The 27,326-nt window shown below is 32.4% G+C and overlaps 4 protein-coding genes across 7 annotated transcripts; 3 read left to right on the top strand and 1 right to left on the bottom strand.

The window, feature by feature from the left end:
* Window positions 1-2,756: 2,756 nt before the first annotated feature.
* On the top strand, window positions 2,757-3,728 carry LOC124910204 (acyl-CoA-binding protein). The gene is made up of 4 exons (XM_047450815.1): window positions 2,757-2,882; window positions 3,119-3,236; window positions 3,318-3,380; window positions 3,481-3,728. The coding sequence occupies exons 1-4, from the start codon at window positions 2,871-2,873 to the stop codon at window positions 3,561-3,563; spliced, it is 276 nt and encodes a 91-aa protein (XP_047306771.1). The 5' UTR covers window positions 2,757-2,870; the 3' UTR covers window positions 3,564-3,728.
* A 665-nt stretch (window positions 3,729-4,393) lies between these two features.
* LOC124945230 lies at window positions 4,394-7,251 on the bottom strand. 2 transcript variants are annotated; one of them, XM_047485625.1, is made up of 4 exons: window positions 6,384-7,251; window positions 5,694-5,749; window positions 5,424-5,613; window positions 4,394-5,005 (listed from the first exon to the last, which is right to left on the bottom strand). In XM_047485625.1, exons 1-4 carry the CDS (start codon window positions 7,125-7,127, stop codon window positions 4,625-4,627), a joined length of 1,371 nt encoding a protein of 456 aa, XP_047341581.1. In that variant the 5' UTR covers window positions 7,128-7,251; the 3' UTR covers window positions 4,394-4,624. The 2 variants fall into 2 exon arrangements, with proteins under 2 accessions (XP_047341581.1, XP_047341579.1); XM_047485623.1 differs by having other exon boundaries at window positions 5,424-5,616; window positions 6,384-7,250.
* Window positions 7,252-8,824: 1,573 nt separating this feature from the next.
* On the top strand, window positions 8,825-19,629 carry LOC124910260 (formin-like protein 14). Of its 3 annotated transcripts, XM_047450887.1 has the most exons (19): window positions 8,827-9,285; window positions 9,600-9,694; window positions 9,785-10,488; window positions 10,560-10,781; window positions 10,887-12,864; window positions 12,946-13,165; window positions 13,420-13,543; window positions 13,987-14,058; window positions 14,850-14,948; window positions 16,455-16,496; window positions 16,591-16,671; window positions 16,749-16,799; window positions 16,889-16,970; window positions 17,065-17,159; window positions 17,894-17,965; window positions 18,074-18,190; window positions 18,856-18,924; window positions 19,134-19,200; window positions 19,288-19,628. In XM_047450887.1, the coding sequence occupies exons 2-19, from the start codon at window positions 9,622-9,624 to the stop codon at window positions 19,488-19,490; spliced, it is 4,371 nt and encodes a 1,456-aa protein (XP_047306843.1). In that variant the 5' UTR covers window positions 8,827-9,285; window positions 9,600-9,621; the 3' UTR covers window positions 19,491-19,628. The 3 variants fall into 3 exon arrangements, with proteins under 3 accessions (XP_047306842.1, XP_047306843.1, XP_047306841.1); XM_047450885.1 differs by having other exon boundaries at window positions 10,887-13,165; XM_047450886.1 differs by lacking the exon at window positions 13,987-14,058 and having other exon boundaries at window positions 8,825-9,285; window positions 10,887-13,165; window positions 19,288-19,629.
* Window positions 19,630-20,520: 891 nt separating this feature from the next.
* Window positions 20,521-26,367, top strand: LOC124945503 (phosphomevalonate kinase, peroxisomal). Its single transcript, XM_047485949.1, has 11 exons — window positions 20,521-20,640; window positions 20,894-20,947; window positions 21,389-21,539; window positions 21,945-22,042; window positions 22,202-22,311; window positions 22,399-22,451; window positions 23,876-24,253; window positions 24,489-24,593; window positions 24,872-25,099; window positions 25,370-25,492; window positions 25,911-26,367. The coding sequence occupies exons 2-11, from the start codon at window positions 20,940-20,942 to the stop codon at window positions 26,175-26,177; spliced, it is 1,521 nt and encodes a 506-aa protein (XP_047341905.1). The 5' UTR covers window positions 20,521-20,640; window positions 20,894-20,939; the 3' UTR covers window positions 26,178-26,367.
* Window positions 26,368-27,326: the final 959 nt, after the last annotated feature.

Genomic DNA, 27,326 nt, shown 5'->3' with positions numbered 1-27,326 from the left:
CTTTTATTATTGATTTTATTTTAATTTAAATTATTTAAATAATTTATTTGAAATTATTTAATAGTTTTGTTTAATTTAAGATTATAAACAGGCTGGTCATATTTTACTAAGGTTAGTTTAAATGATAAGAATGAAAGTTAAAATCCCAACAATAAAGTATTTATTAACTTCTTATTTAAAAAAAAGGGGGTTATTTATAAAAATAGACTTAACAAATATTTTTATTTTAAAAAAACAAATAGAGTGTTTTGATTGATTAATTTGATTATAAAGAGAGAGAGTATGATAGATTTAAATAAATAAATTTGATATTCAAATAAGAGCTTAATTTTTTTAATAAGATTTTAATATGTATCATTTGATTAGGAAATTTATATTAAATAAACAAAATTAGTTGGATATGCCAGTAAGGGTCACTGTCATGTATTTGTCAATGTGTTCCAAAAATAAATATATATTTCGAACAATTTTAAATATATTGAGATTAAACCGAAGGCCGGTTCGGTCCAGGTTATTTAAATAACTTGGAGAGAGAAAAAAAATGATTATTGGTAATGATTAGTGATAATTTTGAGAAAATGGTGATTTTTTTTTGATAAAAAGACTTAAAAGGTATTGATATATATAAATAAAATAAATAATTATAATTTAAAATAGAGCGTATTTTAGTATTTTAGTTAATGAATTGATTGATTTGAAGGATGGGAGAGAAGTGTAGTGACAATTGATTTAGTTAGGTTATTTGGAAAACCCAAATCCAAACAAGGCCCAAAAGAAGGAAATACCAAATTCAAAGCCTTTTTTTAATTCTTCATATAATATCCAATAAATCAATGCATTAAAAAAGCACTCCATTCCTCCTTTTGACATGTTTGAGTCTTAAAATGTAAATTAAGAAATTTGTATTAAAAAACTAATATTTTTGTCTTTAAGCAGTTAAAATCAATTAAATTATGTTACACTGAAAATAATAGGTTTTAAAGATTTTTTAATATTATTTTAATTGTTTTATTTAATTTATTTTCAGAAAATAATTTAATTTAACATCTAGGCAGGGTTATATTAAATTACCAAAATAAAAATAAAAAACATTTCAATCTTACTCTTATCTATTATATTATTCATTTTATTAAATAAATATTCTTTATTTTAAATTATTATCTATTATTTTATCATTATTTATTAAAAAATTCACACTTTTTTAAAATTATAATAAATCATTATTTTAAAAAAATAATCAAAACAAACCCTCAAAATTATAATAAATTATTATTTTAAAAAAATAATCAAATCAAACCCTACTATAAGGGTGTGTTTGTTACCCGGTAGAAAGGAATATAACACTATTAGTATAGTATAAACTATACCAATAATATTTTAATATGGTGTTTTGTTAGAATTTTTACTATTAATATAAATTATGTCTCTATATAATTTATACCTCATATTCTGTATAAAATTGTAACCAGTCCCCTTAGGTATAATATTTTTTTTATATCACTTAATTTTTAATTTCTCATTATAATCTTTATTAATATTATATATAATTTATTATATTATAATATATTAAATATATTTTATTTAGTTTTAATATTATTATTATATTTAATTATTTTTAATATATATTTTTAAATAGTTCAATATTTTAATTAAAAAATATTTATTTATTTTTATAATGATACTTTTATTAATTATTAATTTATATATTTACTTATATTATAAATAATAATTTTATTTTATTACAAATTTTAATAATATTTAAATTAAATAAATATAATTTATCGTTTATATTATAATTAAATTTTTTATATGTTAATTAAATTTACATTAATTATTAAATAATAGTACAATAATTTATAATAATAAACAATATTATTTATAATATAAATAAATATAAAATAATAATAATAATTAAAATTTTAAATTAATATCTATACAATTTATACTACATTTTTCAACTTATACTACATTCTAATACTATATACTAAACACAAAATTATAAACTATATACACTTATACAATTTCTTATAATTCATACCAAACATCAATAATCTATACAATTTATACTGCCCTATATTATTTGTACCTTGTTACAATTTATACTTTTATACAATTTATACCTTATAATAATTTATATCACGTATCAAATACTAATAACAGTATTGAACCAAACATAAAATCTAATATAGGACTAGTTTGGAGGTTGGATTAAAATTATAACTATGATGATTTTGAAGAGATATAAAAAAAAATAAATAAAAAAACTTAAAATATATTAATATATAAAGATAAAATAAAAAATAATAATTTAAAATAGAAAATATTTTAATAAAAAAAAATTATTTTATTATTTTATTTAAATAATGAAACAGAATCAAATTATAGATTATGGAAATGGAAATAATTAAATAATAATAATGATGGGAATTAAATAAATATAAAAGTTCCTACCAAAAATGGTCATAAAATTATTAATGGGGACGGGACCAGGTGTAATGGGAGTTAGCCTCGTTTGTAACGCCACTACCAAATCGAATATGCCCAATTTTAAGGCCTAGTTTGATTTCAATATCCATCGTCAGTTACTTTTTCTAATTATTATTTTATTAATGATTTTTTTTAATTCATAGTTTGATTATTTGACACAAATAAATGAATAATTTATTTGTTTTAATCAAATAATATAATAAATTTGTAAATAATTAAGAAAGAATAAAAAGAAATGAGATCCATCCAAACAAAGCCTAATAATGAAATCTGTCTAAGATGATCATATCCATCCATCTATCCTCTTTGTATATATAGATAGGAAACGAAACTCAAACTCGTAAGTTTTAAGCAGAGCATAAATCCAGAGCAAGAAGAAGAAGATGGGTTTGAAGGTATGTATGTATGTTTTTTTTTTCTTTTTATAAATCTGGATCCAAATAAAATGGTTTGATTCGTTTGAAATCAATAGTGTTTAGATAGATCTTCACTTCACTATATTGAATGTACGTACGTACGAATGAGATCTAATCGATCGATCTGGGGTTGTGTTTGGTTTAATAATTAAGGATCCATCCATTCATTCGAGGTGGTTGAATTATTAGGGTTGTGTTGTTGTTGTTGTTGACAGGAGGATTTTGAGGAGTATGCTCTCAAGGCAAAAACATTGCCGGAATCAACAACAAATGAAAGCAAACTTATCCTTTACGGCCTTTACAAGCAGGCTACAGTTGGACCTGTCAACACTAGTAAGTTTTCATCAATCAATCAAATCTTCCTTTTTTATATGTTTGTTGATCTAATGTTTTGTTTGGTTTGATTTTCCACAGCCCGACCTGGTATGTTCAGCATGACAGAAAAGGCAAAGTGGGATTCATGGAAGAGTTTTGAAGGTCTGTCTGTCTCTCTTTATTTCAGATCCCAGATTCAGATTCATATTCATATTTTAGGGTTTATTTGAAATTAATCAATCAAATGGGTATATGACAACAGCCAAGTCCAAGGAGGAAGCTATGAATGATTACATAGTAAAGGTGAAACAGTTACTGGAGGAGGCTGCTGCTGCTTCTGCTTAATGATATTATGCTGGAAGAAGAAGAAATTTAGTTTTTCATCTTTCTTTTCCTTATTAATAATAATAAATCACCCAACCCATCTTATCTTTCTTAAATTATTATTGTAATTCAACTGCTTGTGTTATTATTATTATTATATTATGGTTGTCTTGTTTTATGATCCAATGTTACTTAAATTCTGCCCTTTTTCTTTTTTAACAGTTTCTTTAGTTTGCTCTTTTCTACCTTTTTCATATCCAACTACCCAAATGTTTATATTTCCAAATGATTGTTGATTCAACAGATTTGGTAATGATTTATAAAAACAAGTCATGTAAAAGAGGTCAATTAGTTGGTTTATGTTCTAACCTTATTAGTCCATGGCCCTAGCTCTCAAACAGTATTTTATGAACAATAAGTCATTACAGAATCAAACAGGCCTAATAACTACTTTCTTTTCTCATATTTCATCAATAAATTGAATGCTATCAAAATGTAATTAAACAATTATTGTGATTAAAGCTATAACCACTGAATCTAATGTGAAACAGACAATCCATTTTCAAAAAAGACAAAATTTGTGATGACAGATTTTATTTGGGGGAGCAAAACTCAGCCAGCAGCAAGTGTTGTGAGTCAGTCAGTCAAGTCAGTGTGCCAGTTTTCAATAGATAGAGAACTGACTACTAAATCCAGCTGTTGTTGTCCCCCCACCCCACGTTTTTCATTGTCAAATCAAGATTTAGGGGAAGGGGTCAACTTTATTTCCAAATCATATAATAACAACAAATAGAAAAAACAAGCTGAAAATTCACACTTGATATTATAATACTAGAAATAGAATAGATGGATGATGCATACAACAACAACAACATCTCAACTTAAAAAAGCATACACCATCATAATCTTCTCAACAGTCTAAGTGGTTACACTTTACTTACATCTCTATATATGCATTCAACAGAAATTTCTCACATTCATCATCTGTTACTCTCTAAGATGAAAGAAAGATGGTCAGCATTTCAGAAATACTACCAAGTTAGGGTGGGAAATGAGAACCATATCATACTCGTCTTTTCTTACTACTGAGGAGGAAATGGATACCTTGAGATATAATAGTCCCTTGCACTTGCTCCTCTAGAACCTCCATCCCTAGAAAGAATGCCTTTAAGATCTCCTATTATTCTTGCCAACCAAATCTCTAGATTCCTCTGGATTTCTCTCAAGTTGTTCTTAATCGAGTCCAGGCACCGTTTGTTTGTTGCTACTTTCACCTGACCATCCTCCTCTTCCTCTTTCTCATCTTTCATACATTGTTTAACAGTCTCCAGCTGCAACGCCATTAGCTTCTGTCCTGCGTCCGATGCACGCTGCTGGAGCTGGAATGCCTCGAACAAGAACTCGTTTTGCCTCTGTGTTCTGATCTCCAGCCCTAGTGTTGGCTCGCATGGATCGCTTGCCTGCTGTTTGTTCAAACAACAAATCCTTATTCAACAGTCTATACATTACAAAATGTTTATGTCAACCATTTGGGAACACTTTATGGATCTGGATCTAGATGAGAAATAGATTTCTTTGGAAACATGTTTCGTGTCATTAATCTCATCTAGATGATGTCACATTTGGGAATATAACTTGGTGCAGTTTCTCATCTAGATCTAATCCATATTCATAATCAATTAAAATAATTGTCTACCAAGTGAAGCAACAAAAAATACACTTATAATCTATATCTTGATAAAAAAAAATCTTATACCAAATAGGAAATAGTTCAATTTCAACTTTCTCCATCTTTAGATTAAAATGCCAATTATAGTGGAAAAAACATACTAGATTGTAGAGGAGTGAAAGGGCAACAATAAAGGTGTTATAATGCCTTACCATTCTTCTGCATAGATCATCAATCTTTCCTGCAAGAGTTTGGTACCTCTTTGCTTGCTTACTCATCATTGAAGGTACCTTTGATAAATCACTACTACATACCCTTTCCAAATTAACAAGTCCTTGCTCAAGCAACTTCAGCTTAGAAGCAATTCCTGTTGATTCACCATCTACCTTCCAAGGAGACTCCCTTCTGAAGTATATAACACTTGGATCATTATAGACAAGAGAGAGGAATAACAAGTTCAATAGAAAGGCAGTCTTAATTACCTCGAAACAAAATGCTTCACTTGATACATTGGCTCTGGTGATTCATAATGTACATCCTGCAACCAATGTCCATTTCTTAGTTCATAACAAATATTGGATCCATTGTAAAGGCACATACATATAAGGAAACAAAACAGGTTGGAGACAATCAGACAACAAAACCCAAAAAAGAACCAGATCTAAGACTAGCCTTCAAGAACCAGATCCACACATGGGAAACTCAATCATGGTGCCCTCATCAAGAAGTTAATTCAATTCCAAGCCAAGACCTTCTTTATTTTGTCTCCGAATTGCAAATATATGGCTGGTTGAAAAGGATGTAAGAATAACAGACCACTAGACAAATCACCAACATAGTGGTCCAGATAATAGATAACCATGGAATACCTAACTAATTGAAAGTTTTAAACAGTGCTAGAGGACCATATTTTGGGTGGTGACCTAGTAGATCAAGACAATTCCAGCTTACAGATAAGTGAATGGGGACAAAAAAGCCATAGGAGAAAGACAAGGGCAAGTTGTTTATCCTCTCTTCAACTTTAATGGGGGAGATCCGTTTCTAAAATATCAGCAACACATGCAATTCATCATTTGTGGGTTGCATGTCTTTTGTTAGAGTTCAAACAGAACAGATTTCATAACAATCATTCAATAACCCATTAAAAGATGAGGAAAGTGTAAATAATAAACCTGCCAGGAACTTGGCCTTTCAAGCCACAATTTCGAAGCAGAACTCAAGAATTCAGGGTTAATCGCATTATTCTGCCCGAATGTATAGCCCTTTTTGTCCATATTGTTGTACCTTTCCCTATCCCTAAAAGCTTCTTCCTCCCCGGGATATAAACCATCAGAAACCCTAACCCCTCCACCAAACTTCTCCATCAACGCCTCCGAACACCATCCGCCGCCACCTCCTCCTCCTCCATCCGAAAGACACTCCGCGAAGTCCGGTGGTCTCTGGGACATGAAATTGAGCATCTCATCTCTTTCTCCAACTTCTCTCCTAAGGTCATCAACGCATTGCGTCAACTCCGCTTCCGATTTCTCCAGTTCCTCAACCTTCGCGCGTAAGTGTGAAATCTCTTCCGCATCGTCTTCGATCCGACGCAATAGACGTCTCTCCTCCTGCTGCCATGCGTGACGGTGACTGGCGAAGATCTCCACTACTCGAGCGTTGGCTTTGGAATCCTCCTTCCGCCGCGAGTAGAGTTCACGTAGCTGCTCCTCCGCTTCTTCTAGATGAAGTGATAGGTCCCTGTTACGCGATTGATAGTTTGAAACAAATGAGATTGAGGATTTAGGAAGGAGTCCGAGGAAGACAGCGAAACTGATGCCGATATAGGTTGTGAGTAGCTTCTCGCAGTGATCAACTTCTTCTTCTTCTTCTTCTTCGGTTTCATCTTGATGATATTGCTGTTCTTTAGCTGCTGCCATTGCAGAAGAAGGTAGTAGGTGAAAATGCTCTTTCTCTCTCTATATATCTATCTCTTCTCTCTCTATATATATCTCTCTTCTCTCTCTACTGAGTTGATTTGCTTGGGAGAGATGGAGTGAGTGCTCAATTCACAGGTCTCTTCTATTTCAGACGACGATGCAACTGAACTTTCTGCTTAACTTTTTTTTATTACACCATTTTACCGAAATATCCTTTTTACTGCACCATTTTGGACGTATTTGAAAACTACTCAATTCGAATATATTATAAAAAAATATATAGGACAAAAAAAATATTATATATATATATTTAAATTATTATTTTAATAAATTTAATTATTTTTAAGTAATTAAATAAATATTTAGAGGAAAATGATTCGACAGAAAATTTGAAAGATGAAATTATTAATCGAACTGCTCGTAGCACTCTATTATTTTTTATATTTTTTACATTTTTTCAACTATATCGTCATTTCACTTCTCAAATTCTCTACTCCTAACACTCCATATATTTAAAATAATATTTAAAATATATAAATACAAATTAATACATAAATAATTAGATTTATTAAATACTAATTTTAAAAGATTAATTTCAAACCTCATTCAAAAATAAAAATAAAAATATAATTATCTAAATTAATTATAAAATTAAAAATAATAGATGAAAGAGATTAAAAATATATATAGTCACTGTATCTCATTTATTTATCTATTTATTTATTTATATATATTAAGTTATTAAATTATAAAATATTAAAAAAATATTAATATTTATTTAAATTATTTTTTATTTAATATTTAATATAATGAATTTATTAATTAGAGTATAATAGTGTTAGAGTTATTTTAAGATAATGAGTTTATTAACTAATATAAAGGAGATTAGAAGTGTTTTTCAAGTCAATGTTAATAACAAAGGAGACAAAATAATTGAAACATAAATTGTTTTTCATTGTTTTAATAAAGAGTTTATGACATTAATCTTTCGAAATACCTCCTACTATTATCTTTTAATTATTTGTATTTATTTATCATTATTTTGGATATATATATATATATATATATATATATATATATATATATATAAATAAATAAATAAATGATCCATTTCCACTTTATAGAATATAATTTAAAACGACTATTTATATTTTATAGTTTAAATGTAATTTGAATATTAGAATAAAGTATAAGAATACTTTGTAATATTGTTGCATATATAAAAAGGGAGGCAGTTCCTCAGGGTCTTTGTAAAATCATTTACTTCTAAACCCTAATTTCATCGATTCTCTTCATATATTCTCAATCAGAGTTCTTTAGATTTGTTACTGTGTTGATAATAATCAAGAACACCTCGTATTTTTTCATGTTTACTAATTCTAACCAAGAATAATTTTAAGATGCTCATAATATTTGGTAGAAATTGTTTGAACACTATTTCATTAATTCATTTGATTTATTTTCCTTCAATATTTATAGTTTAACAAATTATAAAATGATTGAATATTTTGATTTTGTAAATTATTTATAAAATTTAATATATAGATTATCAATTATTTATTTTGATTTTGTAAATTTTATATTATATTATTTACTAATTAATTTTATATTGTAACTTTAATTTGAATTTAATGAAAATGATTTCTTTATAAAAAAAAGATTTTTCATTTTGAGAGTTATGAATATATTATTTTTGGGTACATTTAAAAAATCGAATGAAACTGGTGCAACATACATAATAGATATTTTATATTCTTAAAATTAAGTATAGAAGAATACAATTTATTGAAATAAATGATCCGTTCTCAAAACTCAAAAGGCGAAAATGGTTGCTAAATAGTCGCATACTCAAAACCCCCCTCTATCTCCCTCCCTTTACAATTGAAATTCAAAATAATGGGAACTGGCTAGTCAATCGGGGTTACTTGAAGAATTTTCCAAAACTCATCGGTGTTGAATCTTCAAATCCTAGTTGTTCGCCGGAGAATCTCCGATTTCTTCAATACTTTAAATCTCTTCAGCGTCGTCCTCAATCCACCGCCCAAGAGCCGTCTCTCCTCTTAAAGCGTAGCGGTGACTCGCGAAGATCTCCAATACTCTTCCGTTGGCTTTGGAATCATCCAGCAGTTACTCCTCCGTCTCGGCCAGCTGAAGAGAGAGAGGTACAAGTTTCTCAATCCACGCTTCTATGTTTCTCAAGCTGATTCCGCTGATACAAGTATATATATATGATTGTAATAATTGAAAATAGAACAATTGGCTTTTGCAATCTAATCAAATTCTATGTCAGCTCTTTGCTTTTAAGGTCTTTGTGGAAAAGGATAATTGGAATGTAATTGCTTATTTATTTGAGTAACTTTTATAGGGGATTAAAGAAGAATTTTGATACATTTGGCTTTTCTTTATTTACCACTTTTATCAATTTATTGGTAACAAAGTTGTTTCTTTTCAAATAGTAACTTTTGTATCTTCAGGTTTCTGTTCTTTTGCAGTAATGTCGATTCTCAGTAGATTCTTTCACAAAAAGGCTCCAGATGGATTGATCGAATTTGTTGACAGAGTATATGGTAATGTTACTTCTGTACCCAGTGAAAACTTTGTTTTAGTTAATTCTTGTTCTCATGGGAAAACTCTATGCATCTGTATACACTTTGCAGTCTTTGATTCTTGTTTCTCGACTGAAGTTCTGCCTGATGGAGTATACCAACTTTACTTGCACGAAATTCTGACCGAATTACATGAAGAGTTCCACGAATCATCTTTTCTTGCGTTTAATTTTCGAGAAGGAGAGAAACAGAGCCAGTTTGCTAAAAATTTATGCGACTACGATGTCATAGTCATGGATTATCCTCGGCAATATGAGGGTTGCCCCCTTCTGCCTTTGTCTTTGATTCACCATTTCCTTCGTGTATGTGAGAAGTGGCTTTCTCAGGGTAATCAGCAGGATGTTATTCTGCTCCATTGTGAGAGAGGGGGTTGGCCACTATTGGCATTCCTTTTGGCCAGCTTTGTGATTTTCAGGAAGATGCATAGTGGAGAGAAGCGGACACTTGAGATTCTTCATCGAGAAGCTCCTAAAGGCTTGTTGCAGTTGCTGTCTCCGTTGAATCCACTGCCTTCTCAGCTTCGTTACCTTCAATATATATCAAGAAGATATTTATCTCCTGAGTGGCCTCCACCAGAAAGAGCTCTTTCTTTGGATTGTCTTATTCTCCGTGATATTCCAAATTTTGATAATCAAAGTGGTTGCAGACCAATTATCCGTATTTTTGGTAGGAATCTTCTCAGCAAAGATGGTTTGAGTACCCAAATGCTGTACACCATGCCCAATAAAAATAAAAGCCTGCGGCATTATGGACGGGTAAAGGGGCCTTACGATTTTTAACCATTATTTCTCCATGTTTATTTGTCTGATAACAGTCTTTGTTGCAGAAGGACAGTGACCTTATTAAGATTGACATACAGTGTTTGGTTAAAGGGGATGTTGTTTTGGAATGCGTTCATCAGAATTTGGAACCTGAAAGAGAAGTAATGATGTTTCGAATAATGTTCAACACTGCTTTTATTCGGTCCAATATCTTAATGCTCAACAGTGAGAATCTGGATATTCTATGGGATTCAAAGGCGTGCTTCCCAAAAGGCTTTCGTGCAGAGGTGAATCCTTTTAATGCAGTGAACTTCATAGAACTAATCCACCTTCTTATAATAATATAGTTACAATTTTCTTTGAATAGAATTTTTTTATCCGTGTAATCTCAGGTCCTATTTGGCGAGGTTGAAAACGCGTCTCTCCACGTAACTCCAACATCAAAATTAAATTTTGAAGAAAAAGGCGGTCTACCAATTGAAGCTTTTTCAAGATGTCAAGAACTTTTCAGCGGTGCAGAGTGGGCTGATAATGGTGATGATGCTGCCTTATGGTTACTGAAACAGCTTTCAGCGTTGAATGATGTTAAAGAGATGTCGCTATTGCGCAAAAGATTTAGCGGGTATTCATCACCTCTTGATTCAGAAGAGGAAAATAATGCATCTAGTATTGCAGATAGCCTGGATTTTCTGGACCCAGATAAAGTTAATAACCATCATTTTTCTAGTTTAATGGGGATGAATTTCCCGGATGAACCTTCATCACAGGACTCCAATCCTGATGAAGCATCTGAGCCTAATATACCTGCCCTTCCTATAAATTCTGAAACAACATATGAGAATCCTATGCTTCGTTTACAGCCAGTAGAAGTTGTCCAAGAAAAGGTTGACAAGGTTCTTTCTATTAATGCACTTTCCCTTCAAACACCACCTCCACCTCCACCACTTCCACCACCTTTTTCTCCTAAAATTTCCGTCCCTTCAGTTTCTACTATAAAATCTAGTGAAAATCTTTCATTTCTTCCTCAGTTAGGGGAATCAACAGTAAAGGAGGTGGACACCTATTTTTCTAGAGTACCTCCTCCTCCACCTCCACCACCACCACCATTTGCTGTCACAGTTCCTTCAGTCTCTTCAGAAAGTACTGTTTCTCCACCACTCACTCCTCCCTCACCACTACCATATTCTTTGTCTTCTGTTACAAATGTAGGACTCCCATTGGCACCCCCACCCCCACCCCCGCCTCTTCCTCCACCTATTAGAAGCACAAGCTCGTCATTGTCCATAACGGAATCTACACCCTCCGCTATGAGTAGAGTGCCATTCCCCCCTCCATTTCCATCTGCATCTATGAACAAAGTTGCCTCACCTCCTCCACCACCACCTCCTCCTCCTCCTCCATTTCCTGTTACAAGAGGCAATTCATCACCACATACCACAAATAAAGGCTCACCACCACCTCCTTCTCCATCTTTATCATCTACAACTCCCACATTCAGTAAAGGAAATGCACCACCTCCTCCACCATTACCACCTTCATTTCCTTCATTAAATAGAGGAAATGCTCCACCTTTAGGGCCACCTCCTCCATCTCTTCTACCTATCTCTGCCGAAAAACAACCTTCTAATCTAGTTCTTCTTGCACCGCCGCCACCACCACCACCACCACCACCACCACTTCCTCATGTTTCTCCCCTCACTACAAATAAAATGATTCCACCTCCTACACCAGCCCCTCCCATCAAAGGTAGAGGGGCTCCGCCATGTCCACCTCCTCTACCTTCTCCTAAGTTCCCACCAGAACCTCCACCACCATCTTCCCTTAAGTCTGCTTTTATTCAACCACCCTCTTTGGTGCCTCCGCCTCCTCCACCACCACCATTATCACAATCTTTTAGTAGTTCTAGATCTAAAGGGCCACCTATACCACCACCTCTTCCTCCTCTTCAAAATCTTGGGACTGTTTCAAATCTTCCACCACCTCCACCTCCACCTCCTACTGGACCACCACGACATACTTCTGTACCCCCACCCCCACCTCCACCTCCTGGTGAACCACAACGGAAAACTTCTGTACCCCCACCACCACCTCCACCTCCTGGTGAACCACAGCGGAAAACTTCTGTACCACCACCACCACCACTAGCTCCAAGTCTTCCTGCTGCCCCCCCTCCACCTCCACCTCCTAGTGGACCACCACGACAAACTTCTGTACCCCCACCACCCCCACCACTAGCACCAAGTCGTCCTGCTGCCCCCCCTCCACCTCCAACTCGCAATTTGGGACAAGGTCCTCCCCCACCACCCCCACCACTAGCACCAGGTCGTCCTGCTGCCCCCCCTCCACCTCCAACTCGCAACTTGGGACAAGGTCCTCCCCCACCACCCCCACCACTAGCACCAGGTCGTCCTGCTGCCCCCCCTCCACCTCCAACTCGCAATTTGGGACAAGGTCCTCCCCCACCCCCAACAAAAACTATACCTTCAGCACCACCTCCATCCGCCGGAAGGGGGAGAGTAGGATCAACAAGCATGGTAAAAAATAGAGTTGGCGTAGGTTCGTCTATTCCACCCAAAAAGACTTCATTGAAGCCCTTACATTGGGTGAAAGTTACACGGGCAATGCAAGGGAGTTTATGGGCTGATCCTCAAAAACAAGAACAACAATCAAGGTATGCAAACTTTTTTGTACAGTGAGCTTAAGATGCTAGTATCTGTAACTTAGAAAAATTCTAGACTTGAATTGAATCTTCAGATTTTCTTGTTTCTTTTGCATATGCATCTTTCAAGTTTTTGGGTAACCTTGTGGCCAATCATGGCATGCTGATGCATTATGCAATATATTATAAGCTTGAGTGATGACAAAACGTGTTTAACGAGACAAATAATATGATGGTTATAGCTGTATAATTAGTTTCCTTAACAGGGCTCCCGAGATAGATATATCAGAGCTTGAAAATCTGTTTTCAGCAGTATCCGTTTCAGAAGGTGCTGAAAAAGCGGCAGGTCGCCGCATTTCCAAAGTGAATAAACCAGAGAAAGTGCAATTAGTAAGTGGTTTACTTGTCTAAAACTGTTTAACTTGTATAAAAATACGGTGTTAGAACTCTTCTGTGTATTTGATCCCTTCAACAGCTTAGAGGCAGTTAAAACTATTCAGGAAAAAATGTGATTGTGGATTTATTTGAATCCAGAAAGTACTTTTGGAATGCTAGTATATTTTGGAAAGGTGTATGCAACCATTTTAGACAAGTGTAGAATTATGCATATTTGTGGACATAAGTCTTCATTGGTTCCTTTTTTTAAAAAAAAAAACTCTTCGGGTTAGTTGCATGAGTTATACCTGGTTTATCTTTGGTTGATAGATAGTTTGACTGAGTTGGTTATGTTTTTCCTCTTCATAGTTTGATAAACAACATCTCATTTTGCCTCCTCTTTGAAGTCTTCTACTTATTTTGTGCGTTCTACTTATATTTCATATGATCTTTGTTAGGTTGACTTGAACAGAGCAAAGAACTGTGAAATCATGCTTGTAAAGATAAAAGTCCCTTTGCAGGATATGATTGTAAGTTCATTTCACCTAATCTCGCTCATATTTCTCCAACCAAAATTATATTAGAGTGCATTAGAACCGCATTTTCTTGGGTATACCCATCTCTGCTAGCCCAACAACAAATCACACCTTTCTCTTACTATGACTTGACTTTGAAGATACAATTTAATTTTTGTTACTAGTCACGGGTTAACAGATTTTTATCTGAAGCAGTTACAGGGAGATTTTTTTCCGGAAAGCTACTTAATGTAACACTTTTTTTTCCTACTAATTTCTTATATGTTTGTAATGGAAACCTGGAATAGAAGATATGAATTGTGGATCTGTGTCTCCTCTTCTATATCTTTAATTTTCTTTTAACCGCTTGATGAGAGTGATATTATTTTGTGCTTGCTTACAACGTTTGAATATTTTGGTCTTCGAACTGTTAAACTTGTTCAATAAGTTAGACAAAATATGTTGCTTCAGTTGGGTATTTAGTTGCAATATGGTACATGTCTGCAAATTGCTGTTAGATTCTGTATATAGCTAAAAAAATCAGTTTCATTTATCCAAATTGACAGCCTAGGTTATGGGAGAGTCCCTTGCAAATGTATTTCTTCTTCTATATTTTTTTTTTGAAAAATGTCAACTTTCATTGAAAGTAAAACGCAAGATGCGTTTAGTGAATTACAGATTTCTTCTTCTTCTTCTATATTTCACTTACCCTTGCAAACACCATGCATTTTTAACATTATTTCATTAGTAAAAGACCATGGATGTAAAATGATCTGACTGTACTTCTAATATCCCTTGATCTTCAGAATTCTGTTCTTGCTTTGGATTCTTCTGCTCTGGACATCGATCAAGTTGAGAATCTTATAAAGTTTTGTCCTACAAAAGAGGAAATGGGGATACTAAAGGTACACTTTTATAGCTCGTGCTTGCGTTTTGAAAATACTACCGTTAAAATATATTTTGATGCATAATGATTTTGGAAAATAGCTAAATGTGGGGGACTTCAAATTGCATGAATTCCAATCTTGTTTTTTTTAATAATCCACTCCATCAAGTGCTGATTTAAAAATGTTGATATATATATTTTCAAACGCAGACTTCAATAGAAAATATTGACCTAGAAATTCAATGTTATGTGCACCTATTGGAGATATGCCCTCAAACTTTCTCAAAATCATGCTCTCATTCTTAACTATTAAATGTCAAGAAAAAAGTTGTCATCTTTCAAAATATAGAGAAAGTATTTACAGTTATAAATGAATTTATATGCCTTCTCTCCACTTTAAAATAATAATACTATTGTCTAATCTACAAAAAAGTAATATTCTTTTTTTCATGAAAAATAAAGCTTGTATTGAATGTATTGTTGCAAAGGTTGTGATTTCAAAGGTACAAGCGATGCAATGCATTTAAAAAAACAATAAATTTCCTGTTGGAATCAAACATTGATCCCAATGAAAGCCCAAAATAAATAGCAAAAAAACTTAAAAGAAAAGGAAAAACTTATACATTTACCTCCTTTTCCTATCCTTGGACATGCCTCAAAAGGCGCACTACCGCAAACTCATGCACCACGGCATTGGTGATTATAATTTTAAATATTATAGTTTAGTTTTATCTTTTAATAAAATAATTGGTTAGGTTATATAAGTATTCGCGATCAACCTTATTCGGATAGCAGAAAGGATAAGTAATATAATTAGATTAGTAGTAGGATTTGGCAGTATAAATAAATTTGTCCGTTTTTTGGGAGCTTTGGACTGATTGGGGTAGGAAGATCCTGTTTTTACAAGAATTGATACCTATTCGTATTATCATCTCATAGATCTTATGGAACAAAAGTAACATATATTTCTCTTACGGAAAGAAAAGACCACTATCATATTTGAAGAGCAATTCCTTAGCGTGTGTCCTCACTTCCATCACAGTGTTTGGAACCTTCTGCATGTGACATATTATGGATTTGATTGTAAGCCTTAGACAATTATCTAGTTTCCAGTTTGAGTTTTTGTTATGCCATTTTATATTTTTGTTTCTTGCATTTGCACCTTTTAGTGAAATTGAACTTATTTATATTAAAAAAAGTATAAAATAGATGTAGGTTTTCATAATAAAGTATGCAATTATTAACTAAGCAAGTCTATTCTTCTCACTTCCTATTCTCGGTCTTCTCATCTCAATTCTTACTCCTAGAAAATCAACCTCTATCTGAATCCTCTTTTATCTCTTTAGCCTTTTACCCAAACCCAGTCAAGACATATGCCTCAAATCTTCCTACCTACTCTTCATCACCCCAACCACCCTATTCAACTTCCATAGTTTATTCCGATGATTTAATTGAGTTTTGAGTTAGTTATCTCTTTCTTGATCATTTCAAAGATTTATTTTATAGTTTCTGCTTCACATTTCAGAACTACACGGGTGACAAGGAGACTCTTGGAAAGTGTGAGCAGGTACTTTATGTCTTTAGTCTTTATTCATTGATGTGGGTAATTCATCTTTCCTGCATGCATTTTTATCTCACAAACATTTTCATTGAAATTTCAGTTCTTCTTAGAGTTGATGAGGGTCCCACGAGTTGAGTCCAAGTTAAGAGTATTTGCTTTTAAAATTACTTTTTCGAGCCAGGTATAAAGCTTTTATTATTTTGGCATATGATTTTTTCCCACTTTGTTCTTCTTCTTTATAACTTCAAAGTTATGTAGGTGGCTGATTTGAGGTCTAACCTTAACACTATGTATAGTGTTGCCATAGAGGTGATGTTTTTATTAAACAAGAGATTTTTTTGCTTGAATCAACTGAAAGTCCATTCTTAACATTTTTTTATACAAATGAATTTCTGTAGGTAACAGAGTCTGTCAAATTACGCCAAATAATGCAGACAATTCTTACTTTGGGAAATGCCTTGAACCAAGGCACTGCTCGAGGTATTAAGCTATAAAAATTTGAAGTCTTGCATCACAATGTTTGGACCTTTATGGCGGTGCAAACCTAAAATGTGATGTCTTCTTTTAATTACAGGAGCTGCAGTTGGATTCAAGTTGGATAGCCTGCTTAAGTTGTCTGATACTCGTGCAAGAAACAATAAGATGACATTGATGCATTATCTGTGCAAGGTAGTAACTTGAGAAGTTTCACTTATATAAAATATCATCGTGTTCTTCATATTATAATCTCAGCCTGGTTTGATGTGGGTTATTTGAGATTAATTTCATATAATCCCTATCCAATAAACAATCTACTCATCAATCACGTCATTCAAATCAACCAAAATAATCAAATACCTATTAAAAGAAAAAATCATTATATATTTATGCCCATAACATATTTTTACCCAAACAACCTAATTTTAAATAGCTACTACATCAAACAAAGTTATTTGGAAATAACACTTGGTTATTCAGTTAATCTAGATCAAACAAGGCTCTCATGCGAGAAACATCTTTCTTTTCAGACATTGCTTAGAGACTAATAACATCTTAACAATTTAGGTTCCAAATAAACTTGAAAGAATACTGCAAAGTGAATATATAAGACACATATTTTTTTATGTCAAAATGAATGAAATAATATTATTACAACCGTACAATCTATATGATTAAATACGCAAGACAAGACCATCCATAATTAGAGATCTATGTCAATCAATTAATGGATTAATCTCAAATCAGTTATATATCACACTAGTTATGATAGTATATAGCTCTACAAAAGCTTATATGCTAGCCATAACACAGTTGAGCATTAAATCTTAAATGTTTCTCCTTGTTTATTGAATGTGAAGTGCATTTAATATTTATTGTTCTTTGGAAGTTAATTCAGATTTCCTTTTTCCATTCTTCATTGCTAGCTTCTTGCTGAGAAGTTGCCGGATTTACTTGATTTTGATAAAGATCTTGCTCATTTAGAAGCAGCCTCTAAGGTATTGGAAAAGGGGTCTTCCCCTGTTTGCTCATCTATAGATTCTTGAGCCTGGTTTCTACAATATTATATTTATCTATGTTTAATCCTGCATATATATGATGGTCAGATCAAATTGAAAACTTTGTCTGAGGAGGTGCAAGCTGTGAGCAAAGGACTTGAAAAGGTAGAGCAGGAACTCGCTGCCTCAGTGAATGATGGGGCAATATCTACAAGCTTCCAAAAGGTGAATATATCCTTTAGATTATAGGTCAATCAATCAGATGTCAAATTCATCGCAAGTTTTATAACACTTATGCAGATCAATCTAATTTTCTAAAAACCCCATCCATTCAATAATCTACTAATTAATCACATCATTCAAAATTCAAATCATCCACCAAAATATTAAAATACCCTACTTTTTTGAAAGAAAGAAAATTCTCCATCACATATTGATACTCCTATTTGTCTTTTTACTCAAATAACCTGATTTTTAACAACATACATCAAACGAAGTTATTTGAAAATAACCACTTGGTTATTCAAATAACCCTACATCAAACAAAGCCTAATATTCCATTCCACGGTAGGACCCATCATGTTCCATATGAGATGTGATTGTGACCATTAGCATCTTACATCTCAGCCCTCCATCTGCCTCTTTTCCTTGCCGCCTTGCCAGGATTAACGTTATTACATTGCACCTCTTTTCTTTGTATGAATTTGACAGACATTTTATTTACTGCCTCTTATGAATGGTCTATTTGTAGAGGCCTCCATTTCAGCAGTTAAAATGAGAAAATGCAAAGGCAGTGATGTAATGACTTTGCTTTATTGTGTAATGAGTCAGGGCTGTCACATTGGTATTGTAGCTTCCAAATAATATTTAGTAAAAACTTGACTTGGCAGGCATTGAAGAATTTCCTGGATACAGCCGAAGCTGATGTAAGGTCACTTATTTCATTATACTCAGAAGCGGTGAGCAATTCATCCTCCATCCTTCCATTATTTGAACTTTTTTCTCTTCCGATTATTTGAAAAATAAAAGCATTGTTTGATGGAAAATTTGATTATTAATGATTAAGATATTCTTTGTATTAATAATGTTAAGGATATTTTAGTATTTTAGTTAATTATTCGAATAAGTTTTTTGATTGATGATGAGGTAAAATGTTTATTTCTGACAGGGAAGGAGTGCTGATATATTGTCTCAATATTTTGGGGAGGATCCTGCTAAGTGCCCATTTGAGCAAGGTAATGTTTAATGCCATCTTCCATTTTTATAACCCTTCTTTTCTCGATCCAGTCTTATTAACCATCACATGCTTATTATTTCTGCAGTTACACAAATCTTGTTTGTTTTTTCAAAAATGTTCAAGAAGGCGCGTGAAGAAAACGCGCAACTAGCAGAAGCAGAGAAGAAGAAGCAGGAGAAAGAGGCCATGAAAGAGTTGGCAACAGCTCAGTCCGCCAAAAGTGATGTTGATCGGTTGAGATCGACCGCTCATCATAGAAGCCTCAAGAGTGTTGTTCCTCCTCAATAAACTTGCAGTAATAATACAATCCACAATCACTTAAAGAAAATGTCATTAAAATGACAATTTTTAGATTAGAAAAATGATTATTTGTATTTATTGAACTAAAATTGATTAATCTTCTGAGTTCATAGTGTTATTTAGAAACGTTGTTATGAGTATAACTAAACAAAACACTGCAATCAGTTTCCTAATTAAAAAAAACTAACAAAAAGCATTGCACTAAACCAAAATACTAGATCAATGTCTAGAGATTCAATTTTTTAATTTTAAGGCCAAATTTTATTAAATAAGAAAACAAGCACAAACCCTTAGATAGGTATGTCCTCAATGAGGGTAAATTATGAATTAAAATTTTCGGTCTGATGAAGTTTCTTGTTCCTTGAACTACCCCCCATTAGATTATAATAAAACAAATTATTATATTTATAACTTAAAAGAAATATATTCTTTTTAATATTATCATCATATTTTGTTATAAACAAATTATTTCTACGATTAAAGTAAGGTAAATTAGTAATCAAACATAATAATAAAAACGTAATATTTATTTAGTTAATAGTTATCATTTCATTACAAAATTAATTTATTGTTCAAATATATATATATATAAAATAATTTGTAAAATAAATGGGTCTTTTTAAAATTCAGGTACCCAGTCCCGAAATCGATAATATCGGATATCTGAATTTTCATGACCCGAAACCAATTTTTTATTTTTTACATATTTAAGAAAATGTTAATTTCATATTCAACTTTCCAGATCTAAAATGTCAATTATATGTTTATTATAATAGTTAAACATTTTATTGGGAAAAACATGATTTATGCAGTTCAACTATTTTTATATTTGTAGATCTCAAGATGTTATTTTTTTATTTGTCATTTATTGTGTAAATTTTAAATAATTTAAATCATGTTATAATTAAAATAAATTGTGTTTTATTTATTTAAAAAAATAATAATGGTTTAGGGTGATTTTGTTTATTTATTTTTACTATGGGTTTAAACTTTGAACAATGACCATTTGTAGCTTTTAGTTTAAAATCTGAGCTGAAGAAATCAATCACTACGATCATCATCATCATCGCCGATTTTAATCTACAGTTCGGCGGCATCTTCTTCCCCGAGCTGGAGTAACCCTGACCTCTCTTTGACGGTATGTATCATCATCATCTGATCAAGTCATTTTGCTCTAAATTTGTATATTGGAGTTCGTTTATTTGTATCATCAGTTCTGTAAATTAAGCCCACAACGAAAAGAGAGAGACTTGAGATCTTGTCCAAGCTACACACGATCTAGCATTGACTGTGTATTTTCTATTGCAGATTGATTGGTGTGTTAAAAGTCTGTTGCATACTATTTAGACTAGACTTTCTAATTCTTGACTGGTGTCTCTCTTCTATTGCAGATTGATTGTCTGAACCAAGGCTTTAACTGTGATTTCAAAGGAGAAAATGGCTGTGTAAGGCTTTAACTGAAAACTTTCAGCCTTTTTTCTTAGTTTTTTTATTGTGTGTTATAATGAATGTAAAAGAAGGGAATGATTAAATTTGCACTAGAAGGTGACCCTCACTGGTTTAGGGTTTGTGGGTAATGTATTCTGTTCAAAAATGGACTATAGCCCAAACAAGCATGGTTTCTATAATCAATCAGCTTATGAAGTCTTTCTACATGGGGCTTTGTGAGAGGGATTGATGAAACGAGATGATACTTTTTTTATAATCAGATTATACTAATATTAAACATGAAGCATTTCACTTCTATGTTTTAATGTGATCTGAAATTTTGAGGTTAGACAGAAGAGTAGATTCATTAGAGTAGGTCTTCTTATGCTGCATAAACTTTTGTTGTATGCATGGTGTACTGATTTCTTATCTTTATTTCATTTCATCTCCTACAATAGTGTCGCATCTGCTCCTGGAAAGGTCTTGATGACTGGTGGTTATCTCGTATTGGAGAGGCCTAATGCAGGTATTGTGCTTAGTACAAATGCACGTTTCTATGCCATTGTGAAGCCATTGTTCGAGGAAATAAGACCTGACAGCTGGGCATGGGTATGTTGTAACATTGCACTTTGTTCTTACTGATTGTTTATTAGTATCTCAATTTTTTTAGTATAATTACATAGTTCATTCTTGTAAGACAACTATTACCCAACCAATTGGTATTACCACTGGCTTCTAGTGGTGGACCTTCTTGGATACTTATGAAAGTTAGATTTCTAGCAAAAAGAAAAAGAAAAAATGAAACAATGATCTTTTTACTAGGCTGATGTCCATCTCTCTTGGCATTGGCATTTCTCATATATATATCTTTTGCTTATCTTTTTGTTTATTATTGTTTTCCACAATCATTTGGACTTTTGCACAAGAAACACAAATGAAATAAAACAAAAGGACAGAACAACACAATCAATTGCCATTTCTTACTTTTTATTGATAATTCCTTGTTTTGTGCAGGCTTGGAGTGATGTCAAAGTAACTTCTCCACAGATGTCAAGGGAAATTGCATACAAGTTGTCAATGAAACACTTGATCCTCCAGGGTGTATCTAGAAGGCATGGTTCTTATATTTTTGATGCCTTTATTTGTACATGGAGATCATTTTTATGTTCTTCAGTATCATGTCCTAGGATTTTTTCTTTCCTAGCAAACCCTTTGGTCTAATTGGTTTGTGATATGGTAACACTTACTCAAACTTTGATCTGATATTATAGTGACTCAAGGAACCCATTTGTAGAGCATGCAGTGCAATATGCTGTAGCAGCAGCTTTTGCAAAACTAGGAAAAAGTAAAAAGGATTCACTAGAGAAATTACTTTTGCAAGGTAATGGTTGATGACTCACATTTCTGCTTCTCATTGATGGCAAAGTAACTACCGTTATCTAATATGTCAAGTGGATTAGTCATGCAGGTCTTGATATTACTATCTTAGGTTCCAATGATTTCTATTCATATCGGAACCAGGTATACTTTTCACAAAAGTGTAGTGAATGTTGACATGATTTTTTTCAGCTGTTATCTTTTCCTCGTTTTTTCATTAATGCCATCTATTCTATAGTTTTTATGAACTGCAAGTCTTAATCCTCTACTAACTATAAATCAATAGAAATTTACAATGTCAGGAATACTACCCTTTTTTTGTGCTAAAAGGAGTCATTTGACAAGGTTCTCCCTTAAATTTCGACTATCTTGTCCATGCACAAAGCAAGTGTGTAGGTTCAACAAAATTCGTAGGAAGGAAAATAACTTTATTATGGGGGCAGGGGAATAATTAACTGAAGAAATAAGATTCCATCCATGAGAAATAAATAATTTTCGGAGTTCCATAAATTCCACTTTTGTTTCCATAAATTCCACTTTTGTTTCCATAAATTCCACTTTTGTCAAACCCACACATTTGAAAATCCGATGCATGCCCATGCATTTGAGAATCCTATGCCACACTTTGTATCACTTATCACAACCCTGCAGATAGTTCCTCAACAACTTGTAAATGTTGCCTACTTAATTGAGCCTGAAATTGTTGATATTTTATAAACCTGACACTTAAGAGGTTTGTACTTGAGGAGGAAGTAAGACCTACAAATGCATTTTCATCATACTCTGTAGAAGTCTCCAGAATATTTTTTCATAGTATCCCAAAATTTCACACAAAAAAGCTCAATAGCTGTTTCGTGGTCTGAGACTCTGAGTACTGAAAATTTAACAAAAAAGAAAAATTATATAAAGCACTTGTTCAGTTAACAATTCAACATATATAGCATTTTTATATAATATTCTAGTGCTATCAATATATTATGTTTTCATCTGAATCAATAGTTGAGAGTTAAGCGTTACTTCAACTCTACTTAATAGATTGAGTAAGTATAAATTTGTTATTGGACCTGTTGTAACAACCATGAGGTGATTTAAACTTGACATTAAAATTCCATGTTTTGATATACTCTAAGTCACCATTCGACTTTTAACAATCCACTGTGCTCTGCATTCTAACACTTACTCGGCTAGATGTGTGCTAGGCTGCTAGCATAACCCCAGACATAACTATTGTTTAGACAATAAATAAATTAACAAATTGTTCCGTCCTATTTTATGCGAATTTTTAGTACTTAGGTGAGTTTTAAGGAAATGATGGTTTGAAAAATCTTAAATGAAAATACCCCTAAAATAGAAAGATCATGTTTGTACTTGTAATAAATGTCTGGCAGTAGAGAGAGATAGAATATGTATTATTTTTAACGATAATGATTGGTATTGTGGTGAATGATACAAAATAAATATTTTTAAGTAGATAAGAACATTTAGGGATTGTATTGTTATAAAGTTATTGAATTGTCCAAAGAAATTGTATAGATTGGGACTGAGAATTATTTAAATTTTTTTGGTAGATTGAAGCACGTGGACTCCCTTTAACACCGGAATCATTGGCTGCACTTCCTCCGTTCTCATCAATAACTTTCAACACTGAAAAAGATGGAGAAAATAGCAAGCCTGAAGTTGCTAAAACTGGGTTGGGATCATCTGCTGCAATGACGGCTGCAGTTGTTGCTGCTTTGCTTCACTACCTTGGAGTTGTTAAACTACCTTCTAAGGACAATGGCCATGAAAGAGAGAGCAATGCAGATCTTGATGTGATACATATGATTGCTCAAACAGCTCATTGTATTGCACAAGGAAAGATTGGTAGTGGGTTTGACGTCAGTTCGGCAGTCTTTGGAAGTCAACGTTATGTCCGATTTTCTCCAGATGTTCTCTCTACTGCTCAGGTCTCTTCCATTCACTACATTAGAAAATACCCCATTTGGAAACACTTATTGTTTTTGTTTATTGATCCGTTTCCAAATACAAAAACATTTGAAAACTAGAAGTTTCTGTATTTGGAAACAGGTACAGAAACAAAAACAATAAGTGTTTCCTAATGGACCACTGTATATGTTTCATTCTCTTAAATTGTCCTAAACAACTAAAAATCCGTCTTAAGAGGAACTTCTTTCTTTGCAGGATACTTATAGTGGAAAAACATTAGAAGATGTCATTATTGATGTCCTAAACAGCAAGTGGAATCATGAGAGAACTAGTTTTTCTTTGCCTCCACTGATGAATCTTGTATGTTTCCTGATCTTCCCAGACAGTATTATCTTGATCATCCACTTTGAATTTAATTTTTTTTTTCAGAGAAACTTGTATGAAAAATACCATCAGTTTGTAGGATGTATCTCCATTTATTATTCGCATTTTGAACATTTTTTTTTCTGAGCAAATACTCTATTGGACAGAGGTACCGTCTTCAGTGGCTATACCAAAGAAGTGCCACATTTCATAGTCATTAGTCTGTTCTTAGCCTAGTAGTTCCTAATATACAGATGTTATTTGTGCATATACAGATACTTGGGGAGCCAGGAGCAGGAGGATCATCCACTGTTTCAATGGTTGGTGCTGTGAAGAAGTGGCAAAAGTCTGATCCTCAAAAAGCTCAAGAGACTTGGGAAAAACTCTCAGAAGCAAACTCTTCACTTGAAAAGCAACTCAACTTATTAAGTGAACTTGCTGAAGCCCATTGGGATTCGTATCAATGGGTTATTGAGAGCTGCAGCAATCACAACTCAGAAAAGGTTTGTTCAGACACTAAGTTGACATATCATTTAAATTCATTGCAAATCTTTATAGCTAGTGAATATCTTAGAAGATATGCCTTTTCCACTTGTTAATTTTTTGAATGAGCATTTTTCTGTTCATAATGAAATAGATTTCATCTGCCATCATGCCTCGCCTATCTCTGCCTTTCAGGAAATCTCTTTTGACTTGTATAAGTTAACTTTATTATTCTACTTTGAATATAGGGTGATTTCTATTTATTTCCCCTGATAATTTGATTTGAACAGTGGATGGACCAATCCAATGATGCAAACAAACTAGAAATTATCAAAGTGCTATTAGGATCAAGGGATGCCATGGTTGAGATCAGGAACCACATGCAACAGATGGGTAGGATCGCAGGGGTTCCGGTAAGTTTCTTTTAGTAAATCTTCTTCATTTGATTTTTTATGCATTTTGCTTACCGTTTATGTAATCCATGAAGGCACCTTGCTTGCGTTCTTTTTTAATAAAAGAATGTTGACATTTTCCAAGACGAATTGCCATATTTCCAGCCTAGAAAATGACCCAAGTCTTTGGAGATGAGAAAAGCTCGATTCAATATTGCATTCAAATTCATCATAATACATTACTATTTATAAACATAAATTATTAACTGGCTATCTTACTATACTAATTACCATATTACCCTTATAGTGATAAGTTACAATAAATAGTTTTTTTTTTATCAATCATGTATATAATAAGAGACCTCCTCGAATAGGTGTAATTGCATGAAATAATCATTTAGCATAATTTTAATCTTTCTGAAATTATCATTGATCGCAGATTGAACCGGAATCACAAACTCAACTTCTGGACGAGACAATGAAAATGGAAGGAGTTTTGTTGGCCGGAGTTCCAGGAGCTGGTGGATTTGATGCTGTTTTCGCGGTCACTTTGGGAAAATCAAACGAAAAGATTTCCAAAGCATGGAGTTCTCTCAATGTTCTTGCATTGCTAGTAGGAGAAGATCCTAGAGGAGTTTGTTTAGAAAGTGGCGATCCCAGAGCCCAGGAGATAACATCCGCCGTTTATTCGGTTCATATCGGTTAAAATCCATTTTCTTTGAGCAAGTTTTTCGATTCCCTTTACATTGAACCGAAATTGTTATGGAAATCGAGAGATTGTACTTTCTATTGAAGTATTTGTTGTCTTTAATAAAATGTATGATGCAGCTAATGTTTTTGTTGTATTATAGACAAGTGTATTAATAATATTTAAAATAGAAGTTAAATTTAAATGATATTCATTATTTATATACATGACTAATGTTATCATCAAATATGTAATTTAATAATATTAACCAAATTCAGAAGTTAAATATTCCTAACATTATATATCATGATGAATTTAAATATATACATGATATGATGGTAAAATATTTCTACATTATGAGTTTCTACTACCAATGGTACATGATGAATTTAATTATGTGCAACAATTCAGAACTTTTTTTTAGCTATGCTTATCATCTTTATGGTTTTATGTAAATTTATTCAAACTTAGGAAAAAAAAGAAAGATAAAGTACATGTTGAGCCTTCATTTTTATTAAGAATGTGATTTGTGTAGGTTTCTAAAAATAAAATATCAAATTATCATTCAAGTTTTTTTTTTTATTGGGATCAATTTAGATTTTAAACTTCTTTATTTTAAACATCACAATTTGAGGCGGTTTATTATTAAAGTTATACAAAACGAGGTTTTATTTTAACGATTTCAACGTTGTTAACTTATTATATACGTGACATTTATAAATAAATAAATAACAAATTAATGTCACTAATTTAATTACCGAAATTCACTATAATTTTCACTACCGAATTTTCGAGAATCAGTAGTTAAAACTCTAATTTCGCTAAATTAAATTAGAAAAATTAATATTTTATTTATTTATAATAAGTTTACGACGTTGATACCGTTAATATAAAACATCGTTTTTTATAACTTTAACCCTAAGAAACCTCAAGTTTTAAGATTTGATAGCCCGAGTAGAAGCCAAATTTTAAATTCGGCCAAAACAATAAAAATCAAGATTTTTGTAATTTTTTTTTTGGAAATTACAAATATATATATTTTTTGATATGGTTTGATTTAAGAATTTGTCTATAATTTATTTGTTTTTTTTGTTATGTTAATTATTAGGTTAGTACCTTCTAGATTTAAAAAAAATAAAATATTCTTGATGATTCATTTTGTTTTAT

This window comes from Impatiens glandulifera, chromosome 7, assembly GCF_907164915.1.
Source record: "Impatiens glandulifera chromosome 7, dImpGla2.1, whole genome shotgun sequence".
NCBI lineage: Eukaryota > Viridiplantae > Streptophyta > Magnoliopsida > Ericales > Balsaminaceae > Impatiens > Impatiens glandulifera.
Note: the sequence above shows the minus strand (reverse complement) of the source record. Positions and strands in the feature narration are given on the sequence as shown.